The sequence below is a fragment of the Ursus maritimus genome, unplaced genomic scaffold (genome assembly GCF_017311325.1).
Source record: "Ursus maritimus isolate PB19 unplaced genomic scaffold, ASM1731132v1 scaffold_23, whole genome shotgun sequence".
NCBI lineage: Eukaryota > Metazoa > Chordata > Mammalia > Carnivora > Ursidae > Ursus > Ursus maritimus.
This window is the reverse complement of record NW_024424786.1, coordinates 41,809,704-41,836,130: the sequence shown is the minus strand read 5'-3', so window position 1 is coordinate 41,836,130 and position 26,427 is coordinate 41,809,704. Positions and strand designations below refer to the sequence as shown.

Genomic DNA, 26,427 nt, shown 5'->3' with positions numbered 1-26,427 from the left:
GATACTGAAAAATCCATTCTGGTGAATAAATGCACACTTATGCATCTAAACCTGGAGGCAGGTTCCTAGTTTGATGGTTCTGTTAAGAGACTCACCTCCAAAGATAGCCAATTATCCTGACCTAAGAGTTAAAACAGAAATGAGTAATGATTTTCTGTCAGTTTATATTAATGCACCAAAAGCTGTCTGCCTCTAATTGTTCTTTTTCTTCCTCGAATGGTGATGGTCAGCCAGCAAAATGCTTCAGCAGCCTGAAAATCAAGAATAGTTTCTTACCTTATCCCTTTTTGGCCACTGTACTATAGGGACTCCAGTGAGGGCTAACTTGGGATCACTGTTGGCAAGCTCCTCCAGCAAAATCTAAGGGTAGGATAGGATAGAAGAGGGGGAAGAAAAGCAGGGCACAGTGAACAAAGAGCCAACCACTCCCAACAGCATCTACACTTAGCCCCAGTCCCTAAAAGCAACATGGGAAGGGCGGGCTGGCAACTGTATTTTCCCTTCATTTATAGAGACTCACTGCAAAACAAACTGAAGATGAAAGAGAAAACTCACACTAGCGTAGTACTATCAAGACTTTGAATTTACCTTTGCTCCCAACCCCGTACTTGGATACTCACTGTAGTGTTGGTATGTACGCTGAAGTAGCTAGCTACCTGGCGACAAGTGTTACTGGTCACGGTTCTATATACAGAAGTAAAACTTTATATTGCCCCCTTTACTTTTCAATACCAGTCAATGAACATTATCAAGAAGTAAGCATTGCCCTCATTTTGTAGATCTCAGCAGAGTGGCAAAAAAGACCAGCTAATACTGGATTAATAATGTGAACGGCACAGTCTTACTGCCTTGATTCAACCCAGAGCTCTGTTCTTCTAAGGCTGATTACAGAAATCTCAACTTCAAATCAACCAATCAACTGATCGATCTCTCTCTCACACACAAAGTCAATTCTTTGGCTTTATTCTTATAAATGGAGCAGGAACAATCTTAGGAGCAATGGTTTTGATGGCTTTAACCAATCTAGTTTGAATGACTTGAGGACAACACAGTAAAAAACTGCCACTTAAGTGAATCATACTGGTTGAGGGTTATTTGGAAGCAAATCTTTACGTTTTAGACAGAAATTTCTGAATCCCAAACCTTCTAGCAGAATGAAATCCCTCTTCCTCTGACCTCATGAGCCCTAATGCAAAGGTAACAGCAAAGAACACAAATCGAGAAGACAAGTTACAAGACTCCTTTCAGGTTGCCCTAGTATTAACTGTTTCAACAAAAACTAAACTTTGATCCTGGACAGTGAGCATGCCTGGGCCATCTTTAATAATCATTTCCATATTTCTGTGGGCTCTGTGCCTAGAAGACCAGGACTTCTTGAAGAATGAAGTACTTCTCTACCAAACATTTTCATCCTTAACCAAAGGCTCATGATCCAAATCCCAGAGCTGGGACTCAGAAAGACCCTTTTAAAACTCACACCCAGGAAGCTCCTCCACGAAGATCCCCTTTGCCAAGTCTCCAGATGCCTCTCACCCTCCCCCAAACTGATTTCATTTGCAGACGTTTTATTTACTTCAAGTTGCTATGGCATCCTATTCTGAAGCCTCCTGTTTAACACCGCACAGCGTGGGGGTGAAGAGGCGGGGTGCGGTGCCACGTGGGACTAGGCTCTGGTATGGGCTCCTAATCTCCCTAGGGTGAAAAATTCAGGTCCATTCAAAATGTGTGCTAGGGAGTGCACAGTTCCCCTCCCCCACACTGTACTGCCGAGGAGTAGGACTCTGCCCATTTCCTCTGCCGGAGAGCACTGAGCTGTCCACAAACAGGGACTTTCCACTTTCAGCAAAACAGACCGCACAGAAAGATCTGCGATTGTTTAAGAGTAGGAAAGGAACCTAACTGTTCACCAAAAGCAGTCTAATTTTACCTGCAAGATTTTTTGTGGGGGATAGGGAAAGGTAGGTGGAGAAACTGTCTCCGCACGGGGGGTGGGGGGGGAGCTGTTCACACATATACCACTCACTTACTGGGGTCTGTGTGGGTGTGGAGGGAAATGCAGATTTCCTTCCAAGCCTTATTTTGTTGGGGCCATACAACCAAGCTCGCCCTGCTTCATCAAAAAAGGCAGACTCCAGCTGAGGCCCTCTAAGAAACCATATAAAGAAGCCACCACCCTGCACCAGAGGGGGTTTGGGACGGGGAGCGGAGAGCGGGGGTGGAGTGCGGAAAGGCTGACGCCTATCTAGGCTCCTGGCATTCGGGAGAACATTCAAACACAAGCCCACACCCCACATATCACAGGAAGGGGAAGAGAACAGCGGGTGTCTGGGCAGAGAAGGGAAAAGGATTCCCAAAAGCCAAGCGACCCAATTCGAAAACATATCCCAGCAGGAGAGGGAACAAGTGCAACGATGGCTCACGCAACACGAAGTAACCTGAGCATTGTCCTGGACTCGCCCGGCAGGCTGTTCTTCTGCCTCTTCGCCGAGACAAAGTCCTTACAGTTACACACACCCGAGTCAGAAAGGATTTGCCGCCCGCCCGCCTGACCTTGCGTTTCCCGTCGCTCTGGAGCTGCCGAGGCTCTTGGTTGAAGTTTCCCCAGCGTCTTTGTTTTGTTTTCTCTATTGGAAGTTGTGCTGAAGGAGTTAGGTTTTCTCCCTCTAGGAAAATCCCAATTTACTTGAAAATTCTGGAATCTCCCAAAGTACATCAGGCAGGGCAGTCCAGCTATACCCCTTCAGGCTACTCAGAGGGAGCAGCGTGTCGTGGTCTGAGCTCCTTCTCGAGCCCTTCAGCTCAGCCGCGGCTTCCTGTGCCTGCGAACAATGCTGCTGCGTCACCCACATGCAGCTCCCAGAAATGCTTTGCAACGGAAGATGGCAGGAGGGGGAGCTGAGCTCGAGTGAGCGAGCCAGGCAGAGGGCCCAGCCGTCCTGCTGCAGAGTCGGGAGGGGGTGTGCTCGGCGAGGGCTGTCGGCCCGGTGATTGGAGGAAAGGCTGCCCAGGAGGCGAGCTGGGCCGCGCCCCCCGCCTCCTCCCTCCTACCACCACTGCAATAGGAGAACCCAAGGCCGGCCCCAGAGGGCTCCCTCTGGCCGACTTCGGAAGGCGCCAGCAAAAGGAAAGGCTTTAACCCATTCTGCAACTGGGCCCGTGAGTGTCCTTGTCTCCGTCCACACCCTTCCCCTCAGGGTCACCTCTTATTGTTACAGCCAGCACTCTTTCCCCGATGACCGCCCCCCCCACTCTTCTCTCCCCTGTTCTTCAGGCAAACAGCAAATCGCCCGAAGTTCAGCCTGTCCAAGAGCCAGGCACCGGAGCTGAGCTCCTCTGAGTTCGCTTTCTCCAGGCACACCCGCCTGCTTCACCTGCCCTCACTGCTGCTCTCCCAAGCCCAGAATCCAGAACGAGCATTCATGTTTCCAGAAAAACCTTCAGGAACAACACATTTCAACCAATATTGAGATATTCAATACATATGTCTGTTTAGTATCAACTACTTCTACAACAGATGCCTGCCTCTGGTTGCGACTGGGCACTCCACCATCGGAACAGAAATGCCTAGGCAGCTCTTCTAAGCTGTTTCATCATAACCAAGTCAAGCTAGCTAAGGCTCAATCTCAGGTCCAGGTGCTTCACTCTCCCACCTCGAAACCAGAACAAGGAGGCACTGAATTTGTGTCTGTCAACTCCACATCCACTAGTCGCGTGGGACTCGCCCCCACCCCCACGAGCACTCCTGCACGTTTCCTATTCATTTCCTATTCCAGTCCTTTGTTTTGCCTGCCCCATTCTTAATGTTCCCTGGATGAAGCAGGCAACCCTGCATCTTGTCAGACACCTCAACCATGCCACTTCTGACAGCCCCTCGAGTGATGTGCGTCACGCACTCTCCAGGCACTGATCACGGTCAGGGTGAAGCTCAGACTGAACAAGCACTCTCTCAGGCTACAGTGTACTGTATTTTTGGATCCAGATTTATGTAATTTTTAGACTCTCATAAATGTAACTTGGCTTTTTCAGGAAGTACAGAAGCTGCTTTGAAATAAACACCTCAGGCCACTAAGAACCTAGCTAGGAAACATTCTTATTTATTTCCAGGACAATCGTTTCAGTGAGTTTCTGGTGCAGTGTCAGAGGCTTTATGGGGCCTAGGCTTTGCTGCCAGGGGCTAAACATTTTAATTTTTACAGTAGTTTACCTAGGAAAGGAGGGAGTTCGGTGCTTTTTCGCTGAGCTCTTCCTGAAAAAGTTTCTATGATCATCCCAATCCTAAACCTCTAGTTTGCACTTTATCTTAAGACTCAAAGACCAAGTGCAATCAGCCTATTATGTTTGAAAAACTTTCCTTAATAATGTGAGAGGTCTTCTTGGAAAATCTTTGTTTTGGTCTTAGTCCTATCTCACCCAGAGGGATGATAAAGAATACTTAAGAAAAATGTATTATCAAGTTGTAGCAAGTGAAAACCCTAAAGGTCACCAGGAAAGGACAAAAACCAGATAAGATACTAGGGAACTCACCCAAGTAAGTTTCCAAATCACAAATTAAACAAGGCCAATTTTTTTCTATTAATTTAGAATAAAAGGCAACAAAGATCAGAATTAGTAAGAACATGACATGTAATACAAGAATATAATAAAAACACTGAAGAATTATATGTATTTTAACCTAATCTTATATGCTTTGCAGCTGTTAAATTATTTAAAACTTTCTTTTTAGGGGTGTCTGGCTGCTTAGTTGATGGAGCATGAGAATCTTGGGGTGGTGAGTTCGAGTCCCATAGGGGGTGGAGAGTTTACTTAAAAAAAAAAAGTATAAGTAAACAAAATAAAACTTTCCACTTTTAAGAATGTGTGAATTATTACAAATAACAGCAAAACAGCAAATGAAGTTTTATTTATAGACGTTACCTTTTCCCCCTCTAATCTAGTTTATGGATTAAGATCTAATACTGTGTTCCTCTACCAGTTCTTCTCAACTAGTATCAGAGTCATCCCCAAAGTGTCAGGTGAAGCAAACTTGTGATTAGTATCTGTATTTATCTGAAACCATGACACTCTGTTTTCAGTTCCATCATACTCCTGAGATGGAGTCTACTATAAATTTTTAGATCACGGTTACAAAATGTTAGAATCTCAGATCAGAGCAGCAGCAGTAGCCTATTGCACCACAAAGAAGAGCTCTGGAATTTATAAATTGAGAGCCATTTATATAATGTTGGTAATCAATCTTTATCATATAACAGGAAAGTTTATTAACTTTTTATTTATATGTTTTTAAGAGCTAGCCTGAAATTTGTATTTTATTTAAAGATTTTATTTAATCATTTGACAGAGAGAGAGAGAGAGCACGTGCACGCATGAACACGCAGGGGGAGCAGCAAAGGGAGAGGGAGAGGCAGGTTCTTTGCTGAGCAGGGAGCCTGAGGCGGGGCTCGATCCCAAGACTCTGAGATCATGACCTGAGCTGAAGGCAGATGTTTAACTGACTGAGCCACCCGGGTGCCCCTAACTTTTTATTTTTATTTATTTATTTTTAAACTAGCCTCCTCACCCAGCATGGAGCTCAATGTGGGGCCTGAACTCATGACCCTGAGATCAAGACCAGAGCTGGGATCAAGAGTCGAGATGCTTAACCCACCAGGGCGCCCCTTATTTATTTAAGGAATCTCTACATCTAACGGGGCACGAACTCATGACCCCAAGATCAAGAGTCACATGCTCTTTTAACAGAGCCTGTCAAGTGCCCCTTAAACTTTTGAATTAATAAGACTGGCACCTCCTTCCCTCAGGAGAGAATCCAGCCACCCACACTCAGTGTTCACTCAGCACTCTACGTCATGCATAGTACCTGTAAACCCAGAATGCACTTACTTCTCAGCCCATTTAAATACCTCCTCCACCACTGACTTGTAAGCCCCTTGAGGGCTTGACCCATATCATGTTTGCATATTTACTCCAACACTCAGCCTAGTTCCCAGCACAGAGTAGGGAGGCATTATTCAAGAGTAGTGGAATAAATGAATTTCATAGATTTGCAACATCTAATTTTGTTTAATGTAATAGTGATATGGCTTATTAAGTACTCTACTAACATTATCATTAATTTTCAGAATAGCTCCACTAAGGTAGATGTTATTTTACAGAAGAGAAAATAGGCTTTCATAGATCTAGTATCTTGACCAAAAGTCACATGTTTGCCAAGCTTATCAAAATAGCTTAGAGAAACCAAGAGTAAATATACAACACTGAATTTGTTTCACTGAGTTGGGCAGCCAAATACACTGATATATTAAAAACTTTTTACCTATGTACATATATTAAGAGCTCCTTTATGACCGACCAAAATAAATACAAACACCACAATAAAGTCTGATTAAAACCTCAAAGTCTTCCAGCTGACACCTACTACATTGCTGTGACCCACTGTCACCAGTTGGCATGTCTCTCTCTAGCACTCCTGCAATGCACACACAAAGAGACTTTTTCTTGCATTAATGGTATTGTACTATACACACTGCTCTAGGTTCTGTCTCTTTAAACATCTATCAAGCACAAGACTTCCTGATTTCAGAGATGCAAAAGTATCTCACAGTAGGAGAGAACTCCATTCTACCTTTAGTACACTTTCAGGAGTCAAAGTTACCATACCCTCCCAAACAATACACACTGATTACTTTCCCCTGATCTTTACCAACAAGTCAATGCTTTTTAATGTCTCCTTTTTTTTTAAATCTAATCCCCTTGCAATTTTATATTCCATGATCTTTTTTCAACAATGTGGAATTTAACATTTAGAATCTTTAAAGCCCTTTCCCCCATCACTAAAATCGGTTTTTTTTTTCAGGGATACAGAATTACAGATCGTTCATCTCACCAATTCTGCTCTCATCTCTTCTGCTAGTTCTTCATTAGAGCCACACCGGCTGCAACAAGAAACAATTCCTCTCTCTACAGGAAGAGTAAACTCTGGGCTTGCTGTTGTCCTCCACTGCAGCATAAGCTTCTAGGCTACATGCACCAAGTTCTCTAGCACTGCAGTCTCCAGTTGTGCAGTAATGGCACCTACCCAATCCAGTGCTCCTTTTCTTTCGGGTGATGTTCAGATTCTCAAAGTATTCAAGCTCTAAACTCTCTATTAAACATAAGTGGTCAAATGCAGGAATAATTAATCCATTTGATCTTAAGTGAAACTAACTGCAGAGCTGGGATCAAAATCTGTTTTCTTCTGGTATCAGCTGCATTTTAACTATGGTATCGGGCAAACAAGACAAGGTGTGGACAAGTCCCTGCAGGAATAATCAAACACTGTCATCCTGGTGGCCACTCCTTCCTCATGCTCTGGTCTCTATGCCACTCTCTCTTAGCCTGTGATGGCAGCCATGTTTTTCATGATTCCTGACAAACACAAGGAAGCTCTCTCAAGACACTTTTCATAATGCTAAGAACCCTCTCTAGAGAGCTTTTTAATTCATTTCCTTTCTTGCTGCCTCCTTTTATTCTGCTTAGACCCAAATTTTTCTACATTCCCCCCCTACCACTCTGCTTCCTCAAATGTTTTTATTTAACTACTTTAGTCAAGGGAGTTTCTGTATTTCCATCATGACACTTGACCCTGTACAACTGACTAGTGGATTATAATATGGCTTCCTACAACTGGATTCAATGGAATCAAATTCCTTATTCTTTTTCATGATTCAGAAATATAGATATGCAGACCAAAAGAATGTCAGTGAGATATAAACTTAGAAATCTTTCTTTTTAGGGATCCTATAGGCAAGTTAATTTAATGTTTCCTACATGTATCCATGATGGAATAATTACATAATAAAGAAACCTCTGAGGAAAAAAGGGAAAGATGCTACAAACTCTCAAGAAAGTATAAACATATATGTCCTATCACAATGGAAAAGAAAAAATTTAAATGTTCTTGGCTCACTCTAGGGTGTTAAGTGAATTTAGAATCTAGTTTGTGAGTCTGGAAAAGTATGGTTAAGTTTGCTTTGAGGCATATTAATCATTATAGAAATAAGACCACACCTATCTGGAACTTTGTCATTTCCTTCCCTAAATACAAGCCACAGTGATACCACCTGTCTCTTCTAGAACAAGCCTTACAAAAACAAACTATAAAACCAACTGTCCCATTTCTATCACTAGTGGAGAGGACCAGCCTCACCAGGTACCATACTTTTTTACCCTCTTTAGTTTTTTACCTCTTCACTGACGCATAAACAGTAAGATACAATTAAAAAGTTTATCATAAAAAGAAAAAACAGAAGAAAAAAAGGTTCAGGTCCTATCCCAGACATGAGAATTCTTTCCTGAGGTGGCTGGCAGAAGCGGCCAAGGCAAAACGTGACTTTGGATGGAACAGACGTGCTGAGATATTAAGCCCATCTTCCTTCGAGTCACATAAAATTTTTCAATATAAATTCTTCTGTGGCTTAAAATAATCTAAATGACAAGTTTTGAAAATAAACACTTATCACCAATTGCGAACCGGCTTTCTAATTCACATACCCATACCCTGCATCCAAACCGTAGCTCCAAATGATGATTTAAAAAGAAAATTGATATTTTCAGCTATACAGTTTTTGGTGTTCATGGTAATGGCTACTTGTGAGGAAAGACTTAAAAGAACTTCTTCCAATTTAGACAGCTGATATCTGGAAAATAAGCTCATTTCTTTGAGACCAATACACGAAGGGTGGGACAGGCCCTGAAAATTACTAATACTGGGAGACCTCTTGAAAAAGCAAAAAAATATATAATATGAAGAAACATGATATAGCAATAGGATAAGTTATGTTATGTTATGTTTGTTTTTTTAAATTTCTGTATCCAATGTGGGGATTGACCTCACTACCCTGAGATCAAGAGTCGCATTCTCCACTGACTGAGCCAGCCAGGCGCCACAGGACAGATTATGTTTACAATTGACACCTTCTCAGAAGCTGTCCCAATGGTTTTTTAAAATTTAAATCTTAATAGAAGATAAAAATGAAACTAAATATGTGAAACCTACTCAACATCACCCAGTATACAAAAGCTTCTTTCTTATCTGCTTGGGGTGAGACTGCTAGAGATTGTCATCGGCCACTTTTATTCTGAAACAGGCCTCTTTATCTAAGGATAACTTGTTTAAATAATATTTTCTGATACTAATACTTTCTTAGGCACTCCTTTATTTTTACAATGAATCTGAAATCTGTGTTTTTAGGACTAAATTTAAGTCCTAACTTAATGTAAAAAATGTCAGTATTTTCACAGCAGGCACCTAACCTCACTTTAAGAATATAAACACTGTGCAGCGCGCGCGCACACACACACACACACATTAACGTCTTTCTCAATGAACCAGATTATCCAGAATTCCTGTACTTCCTAAGAGCTGAGAAACTGCCTGTCCGCGCCAGATCAGTGGCTATCATGCAACATAACCAACCCTTACCTTCACATCAGCAATAAGAGCATCTTCATCTTCTATCCCTGTGGGGACACATTTCTTGTGCAGTGGCAGAGACTCCAACTTATCTACAAGACAGCGGAGGCCTTCAAGCTCAAAATGGGTCAGATGCACCTTCCTGTCCTTTCGGGGACTGCACTGGGGATCCCACACTTGGCCATTGTGGGAGCCCCGGCTAGAGTCAGAGGATGAGTCCGCTGACAAGGTTTTCTTCAGACTTGGAAGACTTCGGCAGGTTTTGCCCAGTCCGTCATAATCCAGGTTAACCCCATTGGCTACAGGGCTAGTGAGGACAGAACGCCTATTGCTCAGGCGCCTTGGTTCTCGATCCACTGCTTCTTCATCCCCATTTCCAGATTCCAACCCATTTAATTCCAAGTCTGCCAGTAAGAAGAAAAAATACAGTAAGAACATGCCACTTGACTGTGTGATCAACAAGAGAAACAGGCAGCATGGGAGGGACCCTGAAGTTATAAATGATAAAGCTGTGACATTTTAAAATGGTCTCTCCTTATCCCAACCTATTTGCTCACTGTTGAAAATCATAGTTACAGGTAAGAATAGGATCCTGAGTTAGTAGAACAACTAAGGTAATGATCAATTAATTGATTTTTCAAAAGATTGGGAAGGGTCCGTGAACTGTGTGCTAGAAATAAGTCAGCTGAAAATGGCTATAAAGTACAAACTGAAATTTGGGGTTATGATTTCATTAACTTTTTATTTCATTTTATTTATTTATTTGACAGAGAGAGAGAGCGAGCACAAGCAGGGGGAGCAGCAGGCAGAGGGAGAGGGAGAAGCAGGCTCCCCGCTGAGCAGAGAGCCCGATGACGTGGGGCTCAATCCCAGGACTCTGGGATCATGACCTGAGCTGGAGGCAGACACCTAACCAACTGAGCCACCCAGGCACCTCCCCTTCATTAACTTTTTTTTCTTTTTTTAAAAGATTTTATTTATTTATTTGACAGAGACAGCCAGCGAGAGAGGGAACACAAGCAGGAGGAGTGGAAGAGGGAGAAGCAGGCTCCTAGCGGAGGAGCCTGATGTGGGGCTCGATCCCAGAACGCTGGGATCACGCCCTGAACCGAAGGCAGACGCTTAACGACTGTGCCACCCAGGTGCCCCCCTTCATTAACTTTTTAAAAAGCAGAGAGTATGAAGCACACATAGTTTTTTTTTTTTTTTAAAGATTTTATTTATTTATTTGACACAGAGAGAGACAGCCAGCGAGAGAGGGAACACAAGCAGGGGAAGTGGGAGAGGAAGAAGCAGGCTCCCAGCGGAGGAACCTGACGTGGGGTTTGATCCCAGAACGCCAGGATCACGCCCTGAGCCGAAGGCAGATGCTTAACGACTGAGCCATCCAGGCACCCCGAAGCACATATAGTTTTGTTAAAAGTTCTGGTCATAAAATTAAACTTTGGAATTGAAAGCCTATCAATATGGCCAACAAAACAAAGTATTTTTTAAAAGATCTGATAGTCAAAATAACAGTTCTAATGACAGAAAAATTGTTAAATGTTCACTGGTCTTTTATTATGAAAGTAATACAAGAAACAGACTCTTGGGGGCGCCTGGGTGGCACAGCGGTTGAGCGTCTGCCTTCCGCTCAGGGCGTGATCCCGGCGTTATGGGATCAAGGCCCACATAGGGCTCCTCTGCTATGAGCCTGCTTCTTCCTCTCCCACTCCCCCTGCTTGTGTTCCTTCTCTCGCTGGCTGTCTCTCTCTGTCAAATAAATAAATAAAATCTTTAAAAAAAAAAAAAAAAAACAGACTCTTAACTGTACAGAACAAACTGATGGTTACCAGAGGGGTGGTGAGTGGGGGTATGGGTGAAATAGGTGATGTGAATTAAGAACTGTACTTGTTGTGATGAGCCCCAGGTGCTGCATGGAAGAGCTGAAGCACTATATTGTCCACCTGACACTAATATTACACTGCATGTTAACTAACTGGAATTTGAATAAAAACTTAAATTAACCAATCCAAATGGGAAAACAAGTAATATGTTTACTATTAATAATTTAGAAAATGTAGGATGGTGCAAAGAAGTCAGTCATCCCTTATCCCTCCACCCCTGGATAACAACTCAACAGCGGATATATTTTCCATCTTTTTTTTTCTTTTTAAAGATTCTATTCATTTATTTGAGAGAAAGTGGGCACGAGTGGGAGGAGAGGCAGAGGGAGAGGGAGAAGCAGGCTCCCTGCTCGGAGCCTGATACGGGGCTGGATCCCAAGACCCTGAGGTTACAACCTGATCCGAAGGCAGATGCTTAACTGATTGAGCCACCCAGGCGCCCCTCCATCTTCTTCTGTGCATGACTATGATTGCACTGGGATTATGCTGCATATACAATTCTGTATCCTGCTTTCATGTACTGGGTGATCATTTTTTCTTTTTTTAAAAAGATTTTATTTATTTGACAGAGAGAGACAGCAAGAGAGGGCACACAGCAAGGGGAGTGGGAGAGGGAGAAGCAGGCTTCCTGCTGAACAGGGAACCTGATGCGGGGTTCCATCCCAGGACCCTGGGATCATGACCTGAGCCGAAGGCAGAAGCTTAATGGTTGAGCCACCCAGGCGCCATTTTTAAAGTTTTTTTTTTTTTTTAATGTTTTTACTAATTTCCTTTTTTTTTTTTTTTTTTTTTAAAGATTTTATTTATTTGTTCTTCAGAGAGAGAGAGCACAGGCAGGGGGAGCAGCAGACAGAGGAAGAAGCAGGCTCCCCGCAGAGCAAGGAGCCTGACGTGGGACTCGATCCTTTGACCCCGGGATCATGACCCGAGCCGAAGGCAGCCGCCCAACCAACTGAGCCACCCAGGCGCCCCGCAGGCGCCATTTTTTATTTTCGAACAAGAATATAAACTATGCTCAAAGGACAATGCTGAAGAAAAAAATATCTGGCTTAGATTGAAGATTCTGGGAAAGACGTGACCATAGGATATTACAGTGTTGGCTCCTCCACACCTTAGGGCATGAAACGACCTAAAAATGTGTAACTAAAAGTATCTTGCCATCCAATAAAAGACTTCTCTTGATATAAATTAGGGAAACATTAAAGCATAGAGGTTAAGGATATAGATTTTAGAGTCTTACCAACTTGATTCATACTGTAGCTTTCACATCTATTAACTATAAGATCACGGACAAGTTTTTTAATCTCCTTGAAACTAAATGTCACCATTTGTAAAATGAGGATAATACCACCCACCTCACAGGTAATAACTAGAACTTAATGTATATAAACTGCTTAGTAAAGTGCCTGAAATACACTAAGAGTTAGCATGACACTGTTTAGTTTTTATTGTTCCAAAGATCATTCTTTATATAATAAAACATAGTAGACACGTGATCATGTTTCTTAAAGAGCTAAGTATTAACAATTCAAACAAAGAGATATTTCATTTTGCCTAGTAACTCATGTCTGGGTAGGAGATCAGCTGTAACCAGTGTTCGACTCCAATGAATGAATTTGGTAGTTCCAAGTAGGTAAATTCATGTTCGTGCAGACACTTACCCATACTGAGGGACTCTTTCTGAAATTCCTTAGTTAGGTGGGAGCGGTTTGTTATGCAGTACACATAGCGCTCCAACACGTACCAACACATCTCATAGTAGAATGGATAACGGAACTTATTTGGAACCTACACGGGAAAAAATAATGAGAAAAACAAGCTCATAACAATTTTCAAGCAAAGCGAGTAAGACAAACTGAATCACTGCAAAAATTAGCCCAGGAAAAACACTCTCCAGTCAACATCTAGGGTGGCATTTGGAACGAACCTAAGTGGATCTGTCAACCTAAAAACTGTTGGTCTTGGGAAACAAACATTACAATTAAAAGGTATTTCAAAACCACCAAGAAGGCATCTTGGGAAAGCATCAAAAAGTAAGTTTTGGGACAGAGAGTAAAGTGTTAGAATAAGACACAATACACTTGAGAAAATTGTTTCAGCGGTCTTAGGATACAAAGGCCTGCCAAGCAGTCCTACCTTTACTATAGTTTTAACCTGAATGAGAAAGCCATGGGACAAAGAATCTAATGGACAACAGGACATGAGATGAAGTTAAATGCTTTTATTATGTCTCTACCTATAGGAAAGTACGATTAGAGAGACTCGCTCTCAAGCTACATCTAGTCTAGGACACAAGACTGCATACTTTCCCACCATCAGCTCTCAGCTGGTCTGTACGGTGCTCTCTGCAGTCTGCCCCAACTGCAGATCCACAAATTAGACTGCTGCTCCACGTGGCCTAATCAGCCACTGCCTTTAGTTCCTTTCATTCTCTCTAGAAGCAGCATGAAATCATTCCAGCTGAATAAAAACAAGAAGCACTGCCCTTCAGATCTAGCACAGTCGAAACAAAGGCAAATCAGCATGGATGAATCAGTGAGGAGAACCAACAATGGGGAGTATCCTATATATATTTTGTTGTCTTCTTTTAGAGACGACAGCTTTCAAAAGGAGAAGTCCAACAATACTTTTAAGATTGTTTTGAATATGCAACTGAGAACGTTTTCATCTCCTTTTCAAAGCTCCATGTCAGGTAGTATTCCTGAATCAAGGAGATCTGGATAGAAGGCCCTTTTCAAAACCCTTCACCAGGTCACAGAGCATGACTGTGGAATGAGATTACCTTCCTCACTGCGAGGCAGGAGAGGCGTGCACTTTTCATTAGATTTCCAATTCAGAGGAGCTAGGCTCTGAATCTGGGTATCTTAAGTGACTACAGTTTTAACAACTAAAAGAGGTCTTTCCTCCTTTATTTTAAAAGTCAAATTAGGGGCGCCTGGGTGGCTCAGTCATTAAGCGTCTGCCTTCAGCTCAGGGCGTGATCCCAGTGTTCTGGGATCGAGCCCCACATCAGGCTCCTCTGCTGGGAGCCTGCTTCTTCCTCTCCCACTCCCCCTGCTTGTGTTCCCTCTCTCGCTGGCTGTCTCTATCTCTGTCGAATAAATAAATAAAATCTTTAAAAAAAAAAAAGTCAAATTAGGGGTGCCTGACTGGCTCAGTAGGTAGAACATGCAATTCTTGATCTCAGGGTCAGGAGTTCAAGCCCCACATTGGGCCTAGAGCCTACTTAAAAATATATAAATAGAAGTTTATTTTTAAAAGGATCAAATTAATTTACTTTTGGTAGATGTGTGGGGGGAACCACAACAATTAATAGATACTAGGTCCCCCCAAATTAAATATAATATACAGTCCTCTCTCACCTTTTATGCATATTAACACTTTTCTGGAAGGGTCTTTACTAAAAGGTCAGGACAAGCCAAAATTCTAATGCCCTTTGGGACTCTGTTGAGAGCTGAGTAATATTGGCAGTAAAAAATAAATAAAATAAAAAAAAAATAGGGCATCAAACTTTTGATTTTTTACTTGGGACTCTTCAGACTGCATTAATAACAGCCAAGATACCACACACCCACCCAACTTGCCTCCTTATATTTTATCTATGTTGCCAGACACCACAGAGCATATAAATTTCTAAGACTGGGTTAGAATTTTTTGATGGGGGGGGGGATTTTTTAAATCCTCCTTACAAATTATTGAGCTTTTAAGTGCTATCAGTAGAATAATCACCAACACTCAAGTTTAAATAGTATGGTAGTTCCACACTAGCATGGCAAAAGAAACCAAAACCATTGTCTTAAATTCACAACACACTTTACTTTTGTAAAGTAACATATTAAATGGATGCCAGATTGGTATTGGCACATAGAAGGTTGATGTAGAAAGCAATAATAATAATAATTTAAAAAAATCACTGTGTGTACATATGCAGGGGACTCAGTGAAATTTTACAGAAACACAGAGGAGTTCCTTATTTAGAATGAAAGAATTAAGAAAATGGAATATGGTGGTTAGACTGAAATTTGACTTTTTTTTTTTTTTTTTAAAGATTTTATTTATTTATGTGACAGCCAGTGAGAGAGGGAACACAGCAGGGGAGAGGGAGAGGAAGAAGCAGGCTCCCAGCGGAGGAGCCTGATGTGGGACTCGATCCGGGAACGCCAGGATCACGCCCTGAGCCAAAGGCAGACGCTTAACGACTGCGCTACCCAGGCGCCCCAGAAATTTGACATTTTTTGACAAAGTCCAGGAATATTAGTTAAATCAAGATCAGTTATTTATTTATTATTTTTATTAAATTTTTAAAAATATATCTATTTGTTGGATAGGGAGAGAGATAGAGAGAGCACAAGCAAGGGGAGCGGCAGGCAGAGCAGACAGAGGGGCAGGCAGAGCAGGCAGAGGAAGAAGCAGGCTCCCTGCCAAGCAAAGAGTCTGATACGAGACTCAATCCCAAGACCCTGGGATCATGACCTGAGCTGAAGGCAGACGCTTAACCAACTGAGCCACCCAGGTGTCCCTCGAGATCAGTTATTGTAAGTTTAACAGTCTGCAAGAAACTTCGAGCAAAGATAAAGTAACTCATTTCACCTATGTCACTATATATACATTCTCCCTTTCTTCCTTCAAACTGAGCAATTTATCAATTAAGTCATAACTCATAGGCATAATAGTTTTATCCAAAAAGGGGAAATACGTTCTAAAACCTAATTTTCAGATTGAATCTTACAGTTGGTAGGTGGTATTACCTCAGAATGATTTGGAGTTAAGTAAGAGTACTTTACCATGAAATTACATAATTTTTCTCTTTTGAAACGTTTTAACTTTTTATTATTATTACAATTTCAAACTTACTACTATTTTGTTGTAGTTTCATTACTCTTAACAAACAAGCAGAAATACATTTTTTTAAAAAAGATTTTATTTATTTGAGAGAGAGCGCAAGGGCATGTGTGAGAAGGAGAAGCAGATTGGGGGCTCAATCCCAGGACCCTGAGATCGTAACCTGAGCTGAAGGCACAGACTCAACTGAATGAGCTACCCAGGAACTCCTATAAAATTTATTTTAAAAGCACTCCAGGGGCACCTGGGTGGCGCAGTCGGTTAAGTGTCCAACTCTTGGTTCCGGCTCAGGTCATGAGCACAGCATCTTCTTCCTTCCTTCTTCTTTTTTTTAACGATTTTATTTATTTATTTGAGAGAGAGAGAGCACGAGTAGGGGGAGTGCCAGAAGCAGGCTCTCCTCTGAGCAGGGAGCCCGAGGAGGGGATGGATCCCAGGACCCCAGGATCATGACCTGAGCTGAAGACAGATGCTCAACAGAGTGAGCCACCCAGGCACCCCCTAATGGCGATTTTTAAAATTTAACTTTGAAAACTTTCAAATCCACCAAAAAGTTTAAAGCGCAGTACCAAACACCGCCTACAGCATTATTCGAGATTCACAAGCTATTAACATTTCCCCACCTTTGCTAATCTCTATTCATATACACTGTTGTTATTATTCTGCTGAACTACTTGAGAGCAAGATGGGAACATCAGATACGCTCTAAAGACTCTATACTCTAAATGCTGTTTAAGGTCAATACCATCTATACCTTAATCATACATAAGTCAGCCCCTACAGACTTGAGTTCTGCTAAAGAATAAAGCCCTGTTTTCCTAAGACATGGGTTGGCCAGCAAACAGCAGCGAGTGGATTTGGTCTGCTGCACATTTCTGTAACGCCTGTTAGCTAAGAGGGTTTTTTACATTTTTAAATATCTGGGAGAAAAAAAAAACAACTAAAATTAGAGCATTTTGTTATATGGGAAAACTATATGAAATTCAAATTTCAGTGTCCATAAATAAAATTTTTATTTTATTTGAGCCATACTCATTCGTTTCAGTATTTCGTTCTACAAGGCAGTTAAGTACTTGCAGCAGATACTGTATGGCCCACAAAGCCTAAAATATTCACTATCTGATCCTCTACATAAAAAGTCTGTCAATTCTTGCCAGGGCATCCACTGCATTGTAAGGAACTAACTCTTTTCCCTATGTATCTAGAACGGTATCAGCTACATACCCTCCCAGAGAAAACCAGGAAAAAAGATGTATAAATCATTCTCTAAAGGACTTCATTCTCTCAAGGAACCCCAGCTGGGAAAAGCAGTATGCACGCTGATTTATTCAAGTACAACAGTTTGGGTGGTGGATAGTAACTGGTGTAAAGAAAGATACACGAATTCAAAGTTGTGAGTCCTGAGTTGATAAATCTCATTATATCGAATTATTTTAAGAGCATAAAAATTGAAAACATCGATTACCAAATGTCCATCTCAAGCCCTATAAAAATCCAAGATACCAATTAGAGCCCCCCAAACCAAGCACGTAGATCTCATTAAAGCTTTCTCAGTGTCCCCGAAATGTGAACACTGCATTTTAACTCAGAGAAAAACTGAAGTTTTGAGATAACTACCAATGAATGAATCTCTTATAACATCTGTCTTAAATGGAGATAATCTCTTGCACATCCAGTTGTTATGCAGAATTACTTACCCGTGTCCGATCTTCAATGTTGTATATTTTTAACTGCATGGGGATATTGAAGCTATGCAAAAAATTGCCTCCAAAGACTAATGTGTCTGTAGGAGTATACACAGCATGAATCCAGCCTAGAAGAAAGGGAGTGGCTTAAGCATGTTATAATACGGCTCTCTGAGAACTAGTAAAAGACTCGTAGAATCACACATTTTACTCTGATTCTGCCACTTAGTGGTTGGTCAAGTTATTTAATCTCTTGCAGCCTCAATATCCTCTATAAAACCAATATCCTCTATAAAAATTAAACTTTATATGGTTGTTAGTAAGCATTAAATCAGAAAATGCATGTAAAGTGTTCAGCATACAGCAAGTTTAACAAACGCTGCTTCTACTTATGGGAGCATCTATTGTGAAGGTGCGGCACAAGGAGTTTCCATGTATTTCAATTTACCCCTCACAACAAAATGCAACCGAGATTTAAATATTTGACCAACAAGGTATTAGCAAGTAAACACACAGAATTCTAATACATATCTCTGACTCCAAAATCTGTGCTCTAACTACTTACTTTATAACTAGTGACGTGATAAAAAATATCGTTAATTTCTACCCCCCTTGCAGCCATCCCTTAGAATAGGAAGCTCTTATCTGGAGGTTAGATATCACCTGCTGACCAGGTCTTATCCTTAGAGATTCTGATTACCTAGAGCTAATATGGTACCCAAATGAGTAAATCTGAAAAGCCCCCACTGGCACTTTTTTTTTTTTTTTTTTTTTTAAGATTTTATTTATTTGAGATCTAGAATGCGCAGAGCGAGAGAGAGAGCATGAGTAGGGAGAGCACGAGCAGGGAGAGGGAGAAGCATGCTCCTTGCTGAGCAGGGAACCCGATGCAGGGCTAGATCCCAGGACCCTGGGATCATGTCCTGAGCCAAAGGCAGCTGCTTAACCGACTGAGCCCCGCAGGCACCCCACCACTGGCAATTCTGCTTTTAGTGGAAAATCAGTGCCTTTTTTAAAAATCCAAATTCTTAGCATCTGATACTCCACAATGACAGGAAAGGACACTACTGTTTTCTGCTCACCCAATCATAACCATTCTTGGTGGTAATCCATCAATTCCTTTTTTTTAAAGAAAAGAAGTGTCTAAACAACCCATTTTTTCCCCATCTTGCTTACCTGAGGGAATGACGAAGGTATAGCCCTGCTTGAGCTCAATGCGCTGGCAATCTGACACCCGGTCACCCAGAAAGATGTCTCCCTGTTTCCCTGACAGCAGCCAATTCTCGTACAGCTCCAGGTTGTGGGCTGTAGGGGGGATGAGCCAGAAGACCTGTGAGTTAAAAAACTTGAGTCTGTTAACAGCCATTGACATGACCCAGTCGTCTCCCTCAACTGATAAACAGGTACAAAGTTAAGGCCAACAGGTAGAAGAGCAGCAAGCAATTCTCCTAGCTTATAGAACGTGACCACTTGGGCAATTCTAGAGGCCCTAAGGAAGTAGATCTTTTTTTGTCCTTCACTTGCTGAAATGGCATTAGAGCTTCCTGGGGGTTTGACTGTAGCGTCCAGAACCATCCAGGACTGAGAGAGAAGAGGGGCATTCGGTTTGTTACCTAGGAAGTCCCTTACTTGCCCCTAGCTGTCTGGCCTCTATAGTCCTAAGAAGTACAGTTAGGTACAATCTCTTCAAGAGACAGGCCTAGGTTGCTTTGTTCCAGGGTAGTAACCAAGATCAAAAGGACAAAACTTAAGATATCACTGAAATGGATCCAAAGTAAACAAAATGACTTTGGATTTGGAGGTACAGTTGTTCTAAATTAGGACCTCACATTTTAAAAGCATTATCTGTTTCCATTCTAGTTCTACTTTTTCTCTCACAAATGCATCCACTTCTAGCAAGGGGAAAAAAGGTTAACAATAAGAGTATAATACTATACACCTCTGACATTAATCCTAGATTTCTGTTCTCACATAGCATTCAGAAACAATCTGACAAGATGGAATACAGTTCTTTATGAATGAGAATAATCTTTCAAAATCTAGTCACATCCTCAGAGAGGACTTAAAGGCTTCCTTTGGCCACATTGCAGATCAATGCCCTCATACAGGGAAAGGTGGTCTGGATTCTAATTTGCTGATATCACTGTGAATTCACACAAAATTTGTGTTGCTTTCTATTACATTATTACACTTCCATGTAGAGAAATTATCTTATCTTCCTAAAACCACTTTCTTGCCTTCATTTGGAGAATTCTGCCCTGGGAATCTAAAAATAGGACTGTTGAGGTTTACGCTAGTATTGTGCCAATACTGGTGTAATGATAGCAGACTAGATGAATACTAATTCCTACTGAAGTCTAGCCAAGAAGGTCAACTTAATCTACGATTCTCTCTAGAATAGGGGACAATTGAACTGAAGAAGAGTCATAAACCCAGCTTCAGATTCCAACCCCCATTACGACTATGACCGTACCTTTCCCCCTTGATGGATGTGATACCAAACAGAGGTACCACCAAAGTCCACATGGAAGTCAGTATAGCAGCCTCGAACACTCATTAGACAGTACCTGACCCAAAAAAAGCAGCAGCATTAGAGCACTGATTAAAAAAAGAGAGCCTGCCCTACCCCAATGCCACACTCTCCCTTTTGCACCCCACTTTCCGCCTAATCAATTCCCAGTCAGTGAGAGGAATGCAATTTCAAGTCATCATATCATCAGACGATACATTTTCTTTAAACTATGTAATCATGGTTGTGACACTGTTGTATACATTTTTCCGTTTGGAACTGTAAAGCCTATTGTTTAAAGAATTAATCTTTTTGATCATTGAGGACACAGAGCAAGGCTCTGAAGGGAGGAAACAGTCCTTGCTATCATTTTGGTTTCCCAATGCACCTGAGGAAAACACAGGGAAAGCCACTTACTTCTGTACTTTGGGGTACTGCATCTCCAAGATGGCATTTGTTGATTCAGTCTGACTTTCCTTCAAATGCCTTGGCCACATGTTGTCCACCCAGTCAATGAAATCCACCTTTAAAAAGGAGAAGGAAACATTTAGGATTCAATGGAAGGATTGGGATTAAAGAGAATTTTAAAGTCAGGAAAAACAGAATTTCTCAAAATACACACTGAAAGACTACAATTTATTTATTTTTTTTAAGTAGGCTCCACACCCATCGTGGAGCCCAATGCAGGGTTTGAACTCATGACCCTCAGATCAAGACCTGAGCTGAGATCAAGAGTCAGACACTTAACCAGCTGAGCCATCCAGATGCCCCTGAAAGACTATAATTTAATTATAAACAAACAATCTGTTGGTGAATCCCAGGGTCAGTAAGCAAACATTCTAGAAATATTTATTCAGTGAGAATAAAGACTAATGGTTCCATCAACATTATCATAAAGACAGTACTAATCAACATGAAGTCATTAAAGAGCACAGCAGCGTCTCTTCTGTGTCAATACTGGTAGAATCAGCTGTCTTTTTCTGATTCAATAAAAGGCACTGTCTGGAACGTACCGATAAACTTATCAAAAGATGTAACACTGTTGGAGGAGCTAAGATGTCAAAAATAAAAACAAGAATAAATTAAAAAAAAAAAAAGGAAGAAAAAGGAAAGAAATCCAATAGGGATTTGTGGCCTTGCACAACAATGTGCTATAGAATCTAGTAAGTTAGGAACCAGAACTTCCAGGTCTATCATGTTTTCTTAGGATCACATGCAAGTCCCTGGAATTCATTTGTAAAATGAGGGTAATTAACTCACAGTGATATTATGAGTATTACATGTAAATACATGTTAAAAATTTTTAAAAAATAATGTTATCAGATTTTAGGAATCAATCAATTTATTTATTTATAAGATTTATTTATTTATTTGAGAGAGAGAAAGCATGAGAGAGAGCAGCAGAGGGAGAGGTAAAAGCAGACTCCCGACTGAGCAGGGAGACTGATGCAGGGCTCGTCCCAGGACCTGGGGATCATGACCTGAGACAAAAGCAGATGCTTAACCGACTGAGCCACCCAGGCGCCCTGGAATCTATTTTAAATAAAATGTGTTGAAAGAAAGTGACAGCAGTATGAACTTATCTGCACTTTACAATGAATTGTAGCGTGTCCTGTACCTTCAAATGTGCGTACCACGTGACCACTGACCTCCAAGAAACAGTCTAAGGTAGCTAAAATGTGAGCCAAACCACGAATCCAGTATAGTATTGACATTGCAAATGTCTAACTTAAGGCTATAAAACACACGTATCTGGTAGGCTTTACAACAAAATCTACATTTGATCATTTATTTCCCTTACAATACAGACCTGGACAAAATGCATACAATCTGTGCATAATGATATGAGGCAGGTGTCTAGGGAACACTCAGATGTAAACTGTGGGAGAGTGGCTAGAAGGGAACACCAATGACATGCAAATTGAAAAGCAACTATGAAGGTTAACTTTTTTGCTTTACTTTATAAAGGATTTCTGCTCAGGGAGCCAACAGTTTTAACCAAGCATTCACTGGACCTAGAACACTGAATAACTCTAGCTTCCTTTCTTTTCCTCAAAATCTACTTTCTATTCTCTTCACATAGTGGTCAGCAACTCCCATCTCCTGGTATTCTCCTTTGGAAAGCCTTTAACAGAATAAGGAAAATCTTACTTGCTCAAGACACCACAAGCTCTTATGTCTGGATGGGGAAAGGAAGGGTTAGGAACATGTGGGTATTTTTTTTTTTTTTTTTTAATCAATTGTTCATTCAGAGAAAGCTGAACTTCTTTGGCCAGAATTTCCCACCTGCAGCAATACTCATTCTGGCCTCTCTTTAACTGGTATTATTAGGTATCGTCTAACTACCAAGAGAATATTGTGTTAAGGTATTCATACTTTTTTCCTTAGGTTAATCTTTAGGCTCTGGATAGGCCTTTTGCTAAATGGCCTGATCCACGTGAGAGTAAGTCTCCAGCAGAGGTAATCATCAATTCTACCTGTTCTGCATCAATACTAGGGCCAAACTGCTAAGGAGTCCAATACCTAGGGACTAATCTATTCATACGCTGCACACACAAAAAAAAAACCCCAAAAAACTCATGGCCTTCCATGAACTAATTTCCCCACCACCAAACAAATTTGCACACTCTATATGTTGCTTTTCATCTACCTCTCAGGGACTGCTGGAATGACAGCAGAAAATGATCTCTATCTTCTCACCAGAGAATCCCCCTTTAGGCTAACACCCCGTAAAAGGTACTTAAAGGTTGCACACCTTTACACAGACTATTCCTTCTGCCTGCAATTCTAGTTTTCACTCTCTGCCTCCTTATCTCCTTCACGTCAAGCTTAGCTATCAATTCTTCCAAAGAGGGTCCCCTCCCTAATTCTCCTCCAGTTTATGTTGGGGGGGGGGTCCTTCCTATTGCCCCAATACTCTGTATTTATTCACTGTTGAGGCACTCACCATTACTGTGATTTGCTGAAATGTCTATCCTCTGGTCTTCCCCGTGAGACTCTAAGCTCTTTGAGAATGAGAATGACCTTATTTTCCACAGGTCCTCTAGCACTTAGCATAGTGCTCAGCATGTGGCAGGCACTTGAACTAATAATAAGCTAACTCTGAAGGTGTGAATGTCATAGAGAACAAGAGATTATGTAGTTTATGTGAAAGATTATTACACGAATGAGATTTATTCAAACTTACTGAAACGTACACTAAAATGAGTATATTTTATTGTATGTCAATTGTACCTCAATAAAGTTGGTTTCTGAAAAAGCATTACTGAGATGTATTAGAAAAGACCTAGATAAATGGAGAGATACACTGTGTGGAAAAAATACTCCAGTAAATAAATAAATGATACCCCAGCAGAATAAACATATTACTGCTTACATGCTAAGGTCAACAAAAGCTTTTCTGCTTTCAGGAGGTGACCTTGGTAACAGCTCACTCAATCTTTCTAGCCATGTTTTGAGTCCCTTAAAAATACTGGTGCATTGTTCTCTACCCTCTAAAAAATTTTCTATTTTTGAGCCCTTCCTTAGTTCTACTCCTCCATTTAATGGTCTATTATTTTTCTGTTATAAAATGATGTAGCATTTTTATCATTAAAAGGACAAAATGAATAAATTAAGAATGTTACAAAAAAGGCTTCAGGTAATGACACATTTCTAAATTTTAAGAATGGAAAAGTTTAAGTTTTGCTTTTAAAAAAAAATTTTTTTTAAGATTTTCTTATAAATCAGAGAGAGAGTGTACCCATGTAAGCAGGGGGAGGAGCAGAGGGGAGGGACAAGCAGAATCCCTGCCAAGCATAGAGCCCCGACGTGGGGCCCGATCCTACAACCGGAGATTACCAAGCCAAAACCTTAACTGAATGAGACACCCAGGTGCCCCATATATTTTACTTTTATAGGTATAATCATTTTATTTTTAAATTGAAATTCTAAAAATATTAACAATGTTAATTTTAAATATTATAAACAATTTATAAACGTTACTGTGATTCTTACATCCCTTATTCTTTATTTATTTTAAATCACTGAATTGTACATTAAAAAAATTTCTTTTTATAGCAAGCTCTATGCTCAACGTGGGGCTTGAACTCATGACCCCAAGATGAAGAGTCACATGTTCTGCCTACTGAGCCAGCCAGGCACCCTTTATTCTTTATTTATTTATTAAGTGGACCATGTTTGACAAATAATAAGACTAAATTCTTTTTTTTTTTTTTTAAGATTTGTTTATTTGAGGGGGGGGGAGAGATTTTAAGCAGACTCCACACGCAGAGCCCAACAAGGGGCTTGATCTCATGACCCTGACATTCTGACCTGAGCCAAAACCAAGAGCCAGATGCTTAACTGACTGTGCCACCTAGGTGCCCCTAACAAGGCTACATTCTAACCACCTGTCTTCTTATATTTCCACATGACCAAATGAATGATAATAATATAAAAAGAATTCTTATCATTCTAGGGAGAAAAAGTTTTCCTAGTGAGAAATTCTGTATTTATTTTTCATTTCATTTATTTATTTATTTATTTGGGAGAGCGAGTGGGGAGGGGCAGAGGGAGAGTGAGAGAGAATCTTATGCAGGTTCCATGCTCAATGCAGAGCCTGATGCAGGGCTTGATCTCACAACCCTGAGATCATGACCCGAGCTGAAATCAAGACTCATGCTTAACCAATGGAACCACCCTTTTTTTTTTTAAATATGAGGATGGGCATGGAGCCCAATGCGGAGCTCAACATGGGGCTTGAACTCACAACCTCACAACCCTGAGGTCAAGACTTGGGCTGAGATCAAGAGTAAGACACAAGGGCGCCTGGGTTAACCATCTGCCTTCGGCTCAGGTCATGATCTCAGGGTCCTGGGATCGAGCCCCCCATCGGACTCTCTGCATTTCTTTAAAAGTAATGATTAGAATATTGCTAGTTCTGCTGTTCTAGGTGAAATATGTAACTCAAATGAGTTCTGAGATAGGAACTAAAAGAATAAAAATGGTCCAAAAATGACTAGGCATATTTCAAAAGGGAAATAAGTGTTTCAACATTCTGTAGACAGCCACTACTTTGCAAAGAGATGAGCTAAATCAGTATCCACCTTCAGGAGAGCTAAGGATCAAAAACAAATAACTTTTCCTCAGGATGGCTTGTCAGTTTATTGATACTAGTCATCCAGTGGAATCTGCTCCAGAAACCATGTCATAAAAATGATCCCTTGTCTCTAGTTTTCCCTCAAGCTTTTCAGCAAGTGTAAACCCACAAGATAAAAATTAGGCAAACTTCCTACTGACAGTTCTTTTAAGAGTGAATTTTAAGACACTTCTCCATTACATGCAAAGACCAATGTTACTCTTAAATTAGGTTACTGGTGATCAGAATTAAATGGCCCCTCCCGAAATAAAATTAGGTGATTTTAGAAAATGATGAACTTTCTAAAATGAAGGTTATTATCAAATTGTCTTGTTCATCAATTTCATCTTGGTATGTATAAAAAGTTATAAATTCTCCCATTATATAAACAACACTCTTGGTGACAATGACAATGTGGAAAACATGATTAGACTAACCGTGGAGGGTCTCTGCACCATGTTCTCCAGCCTGGTGTGGCTGAACTCTAGACTGATGACATTATAGAGTTTTTCTCGCTCTTCCTCTGGGGTCTCATAGTAGCGTGTCCACTGAGCCATGGTCATTTCAATGCCTTTCTGTGTGTTCACATCCATGACATCCACCATGCGACGACTCCCTGCCACGAAGAGGTATCAATCATCTCTATTGAGCCACTATTGTCCTTAAATATATTAAGAATATAAAATACAAGTGGAAGGAAATAAGCTATCCTTTATTTAGGATATTCAGAAATAAACAAAGGGAGTTGTCACTCAAGGGGATAATCAACAGAAAATCAAACCACAGAGAATGGGAACGACAGCAAGTACTAATAAAAGCAATTCCCTATGGAATATTTCTATATGGCCAGGCAATGAATCTTATATTCAATATCTCACACTCGATCTCATCAATTCTAAATGTTAAGTACTAAATCTCTACTTCATAGATGAGAAAAT

At 40.9% G+C, this 26,427-nt stretch overlaps 1 protein-coding gene across 1 annotated transcript in view; it reads right to left on the bottom strand.

The window, feature by feature from the left end:
* Nucleotides 1-26,427, bottom strand: part of KDM2A (lysine demethylase 2A) — a 105,653-nt gene that overhangs the window by 12,858 nt on the left and 66,368 nt on the right. Inside the window, exons 6-13 of the mRNA XM_008709072.2 lie at nt 25,927-26,105; nt 20,788-20,894; nt 20,335-20,428; nt 19,038-19,191; nt 17,874-17,989; nt 12,996-13,122; nt 9,458-9,852; nt 277-360 (exon numbers count right to left, since the gene is read on the bottom strand). Of these exons, the coding sequence (XP_008707294.1) occupies nt 277-360; nt 9,458-9,852; nt 12,996-13,122; nt 17,874-17,989; nt 19,038-19,191; nt 20,335-20,428; nt 20,788-20,894; nt 25,927-26,105 (1,256 nt within the window). The remainder of the gene's footprint in view (nt 1-276; nt 361-9,457; nt 9,853-12,995; nt 13,123-17,873; nt 17,990-19,037; nt 19,192-20,334; nt 20,429-20,787; nt 20,895-25,926; nt 26,106-26,427) is intronic.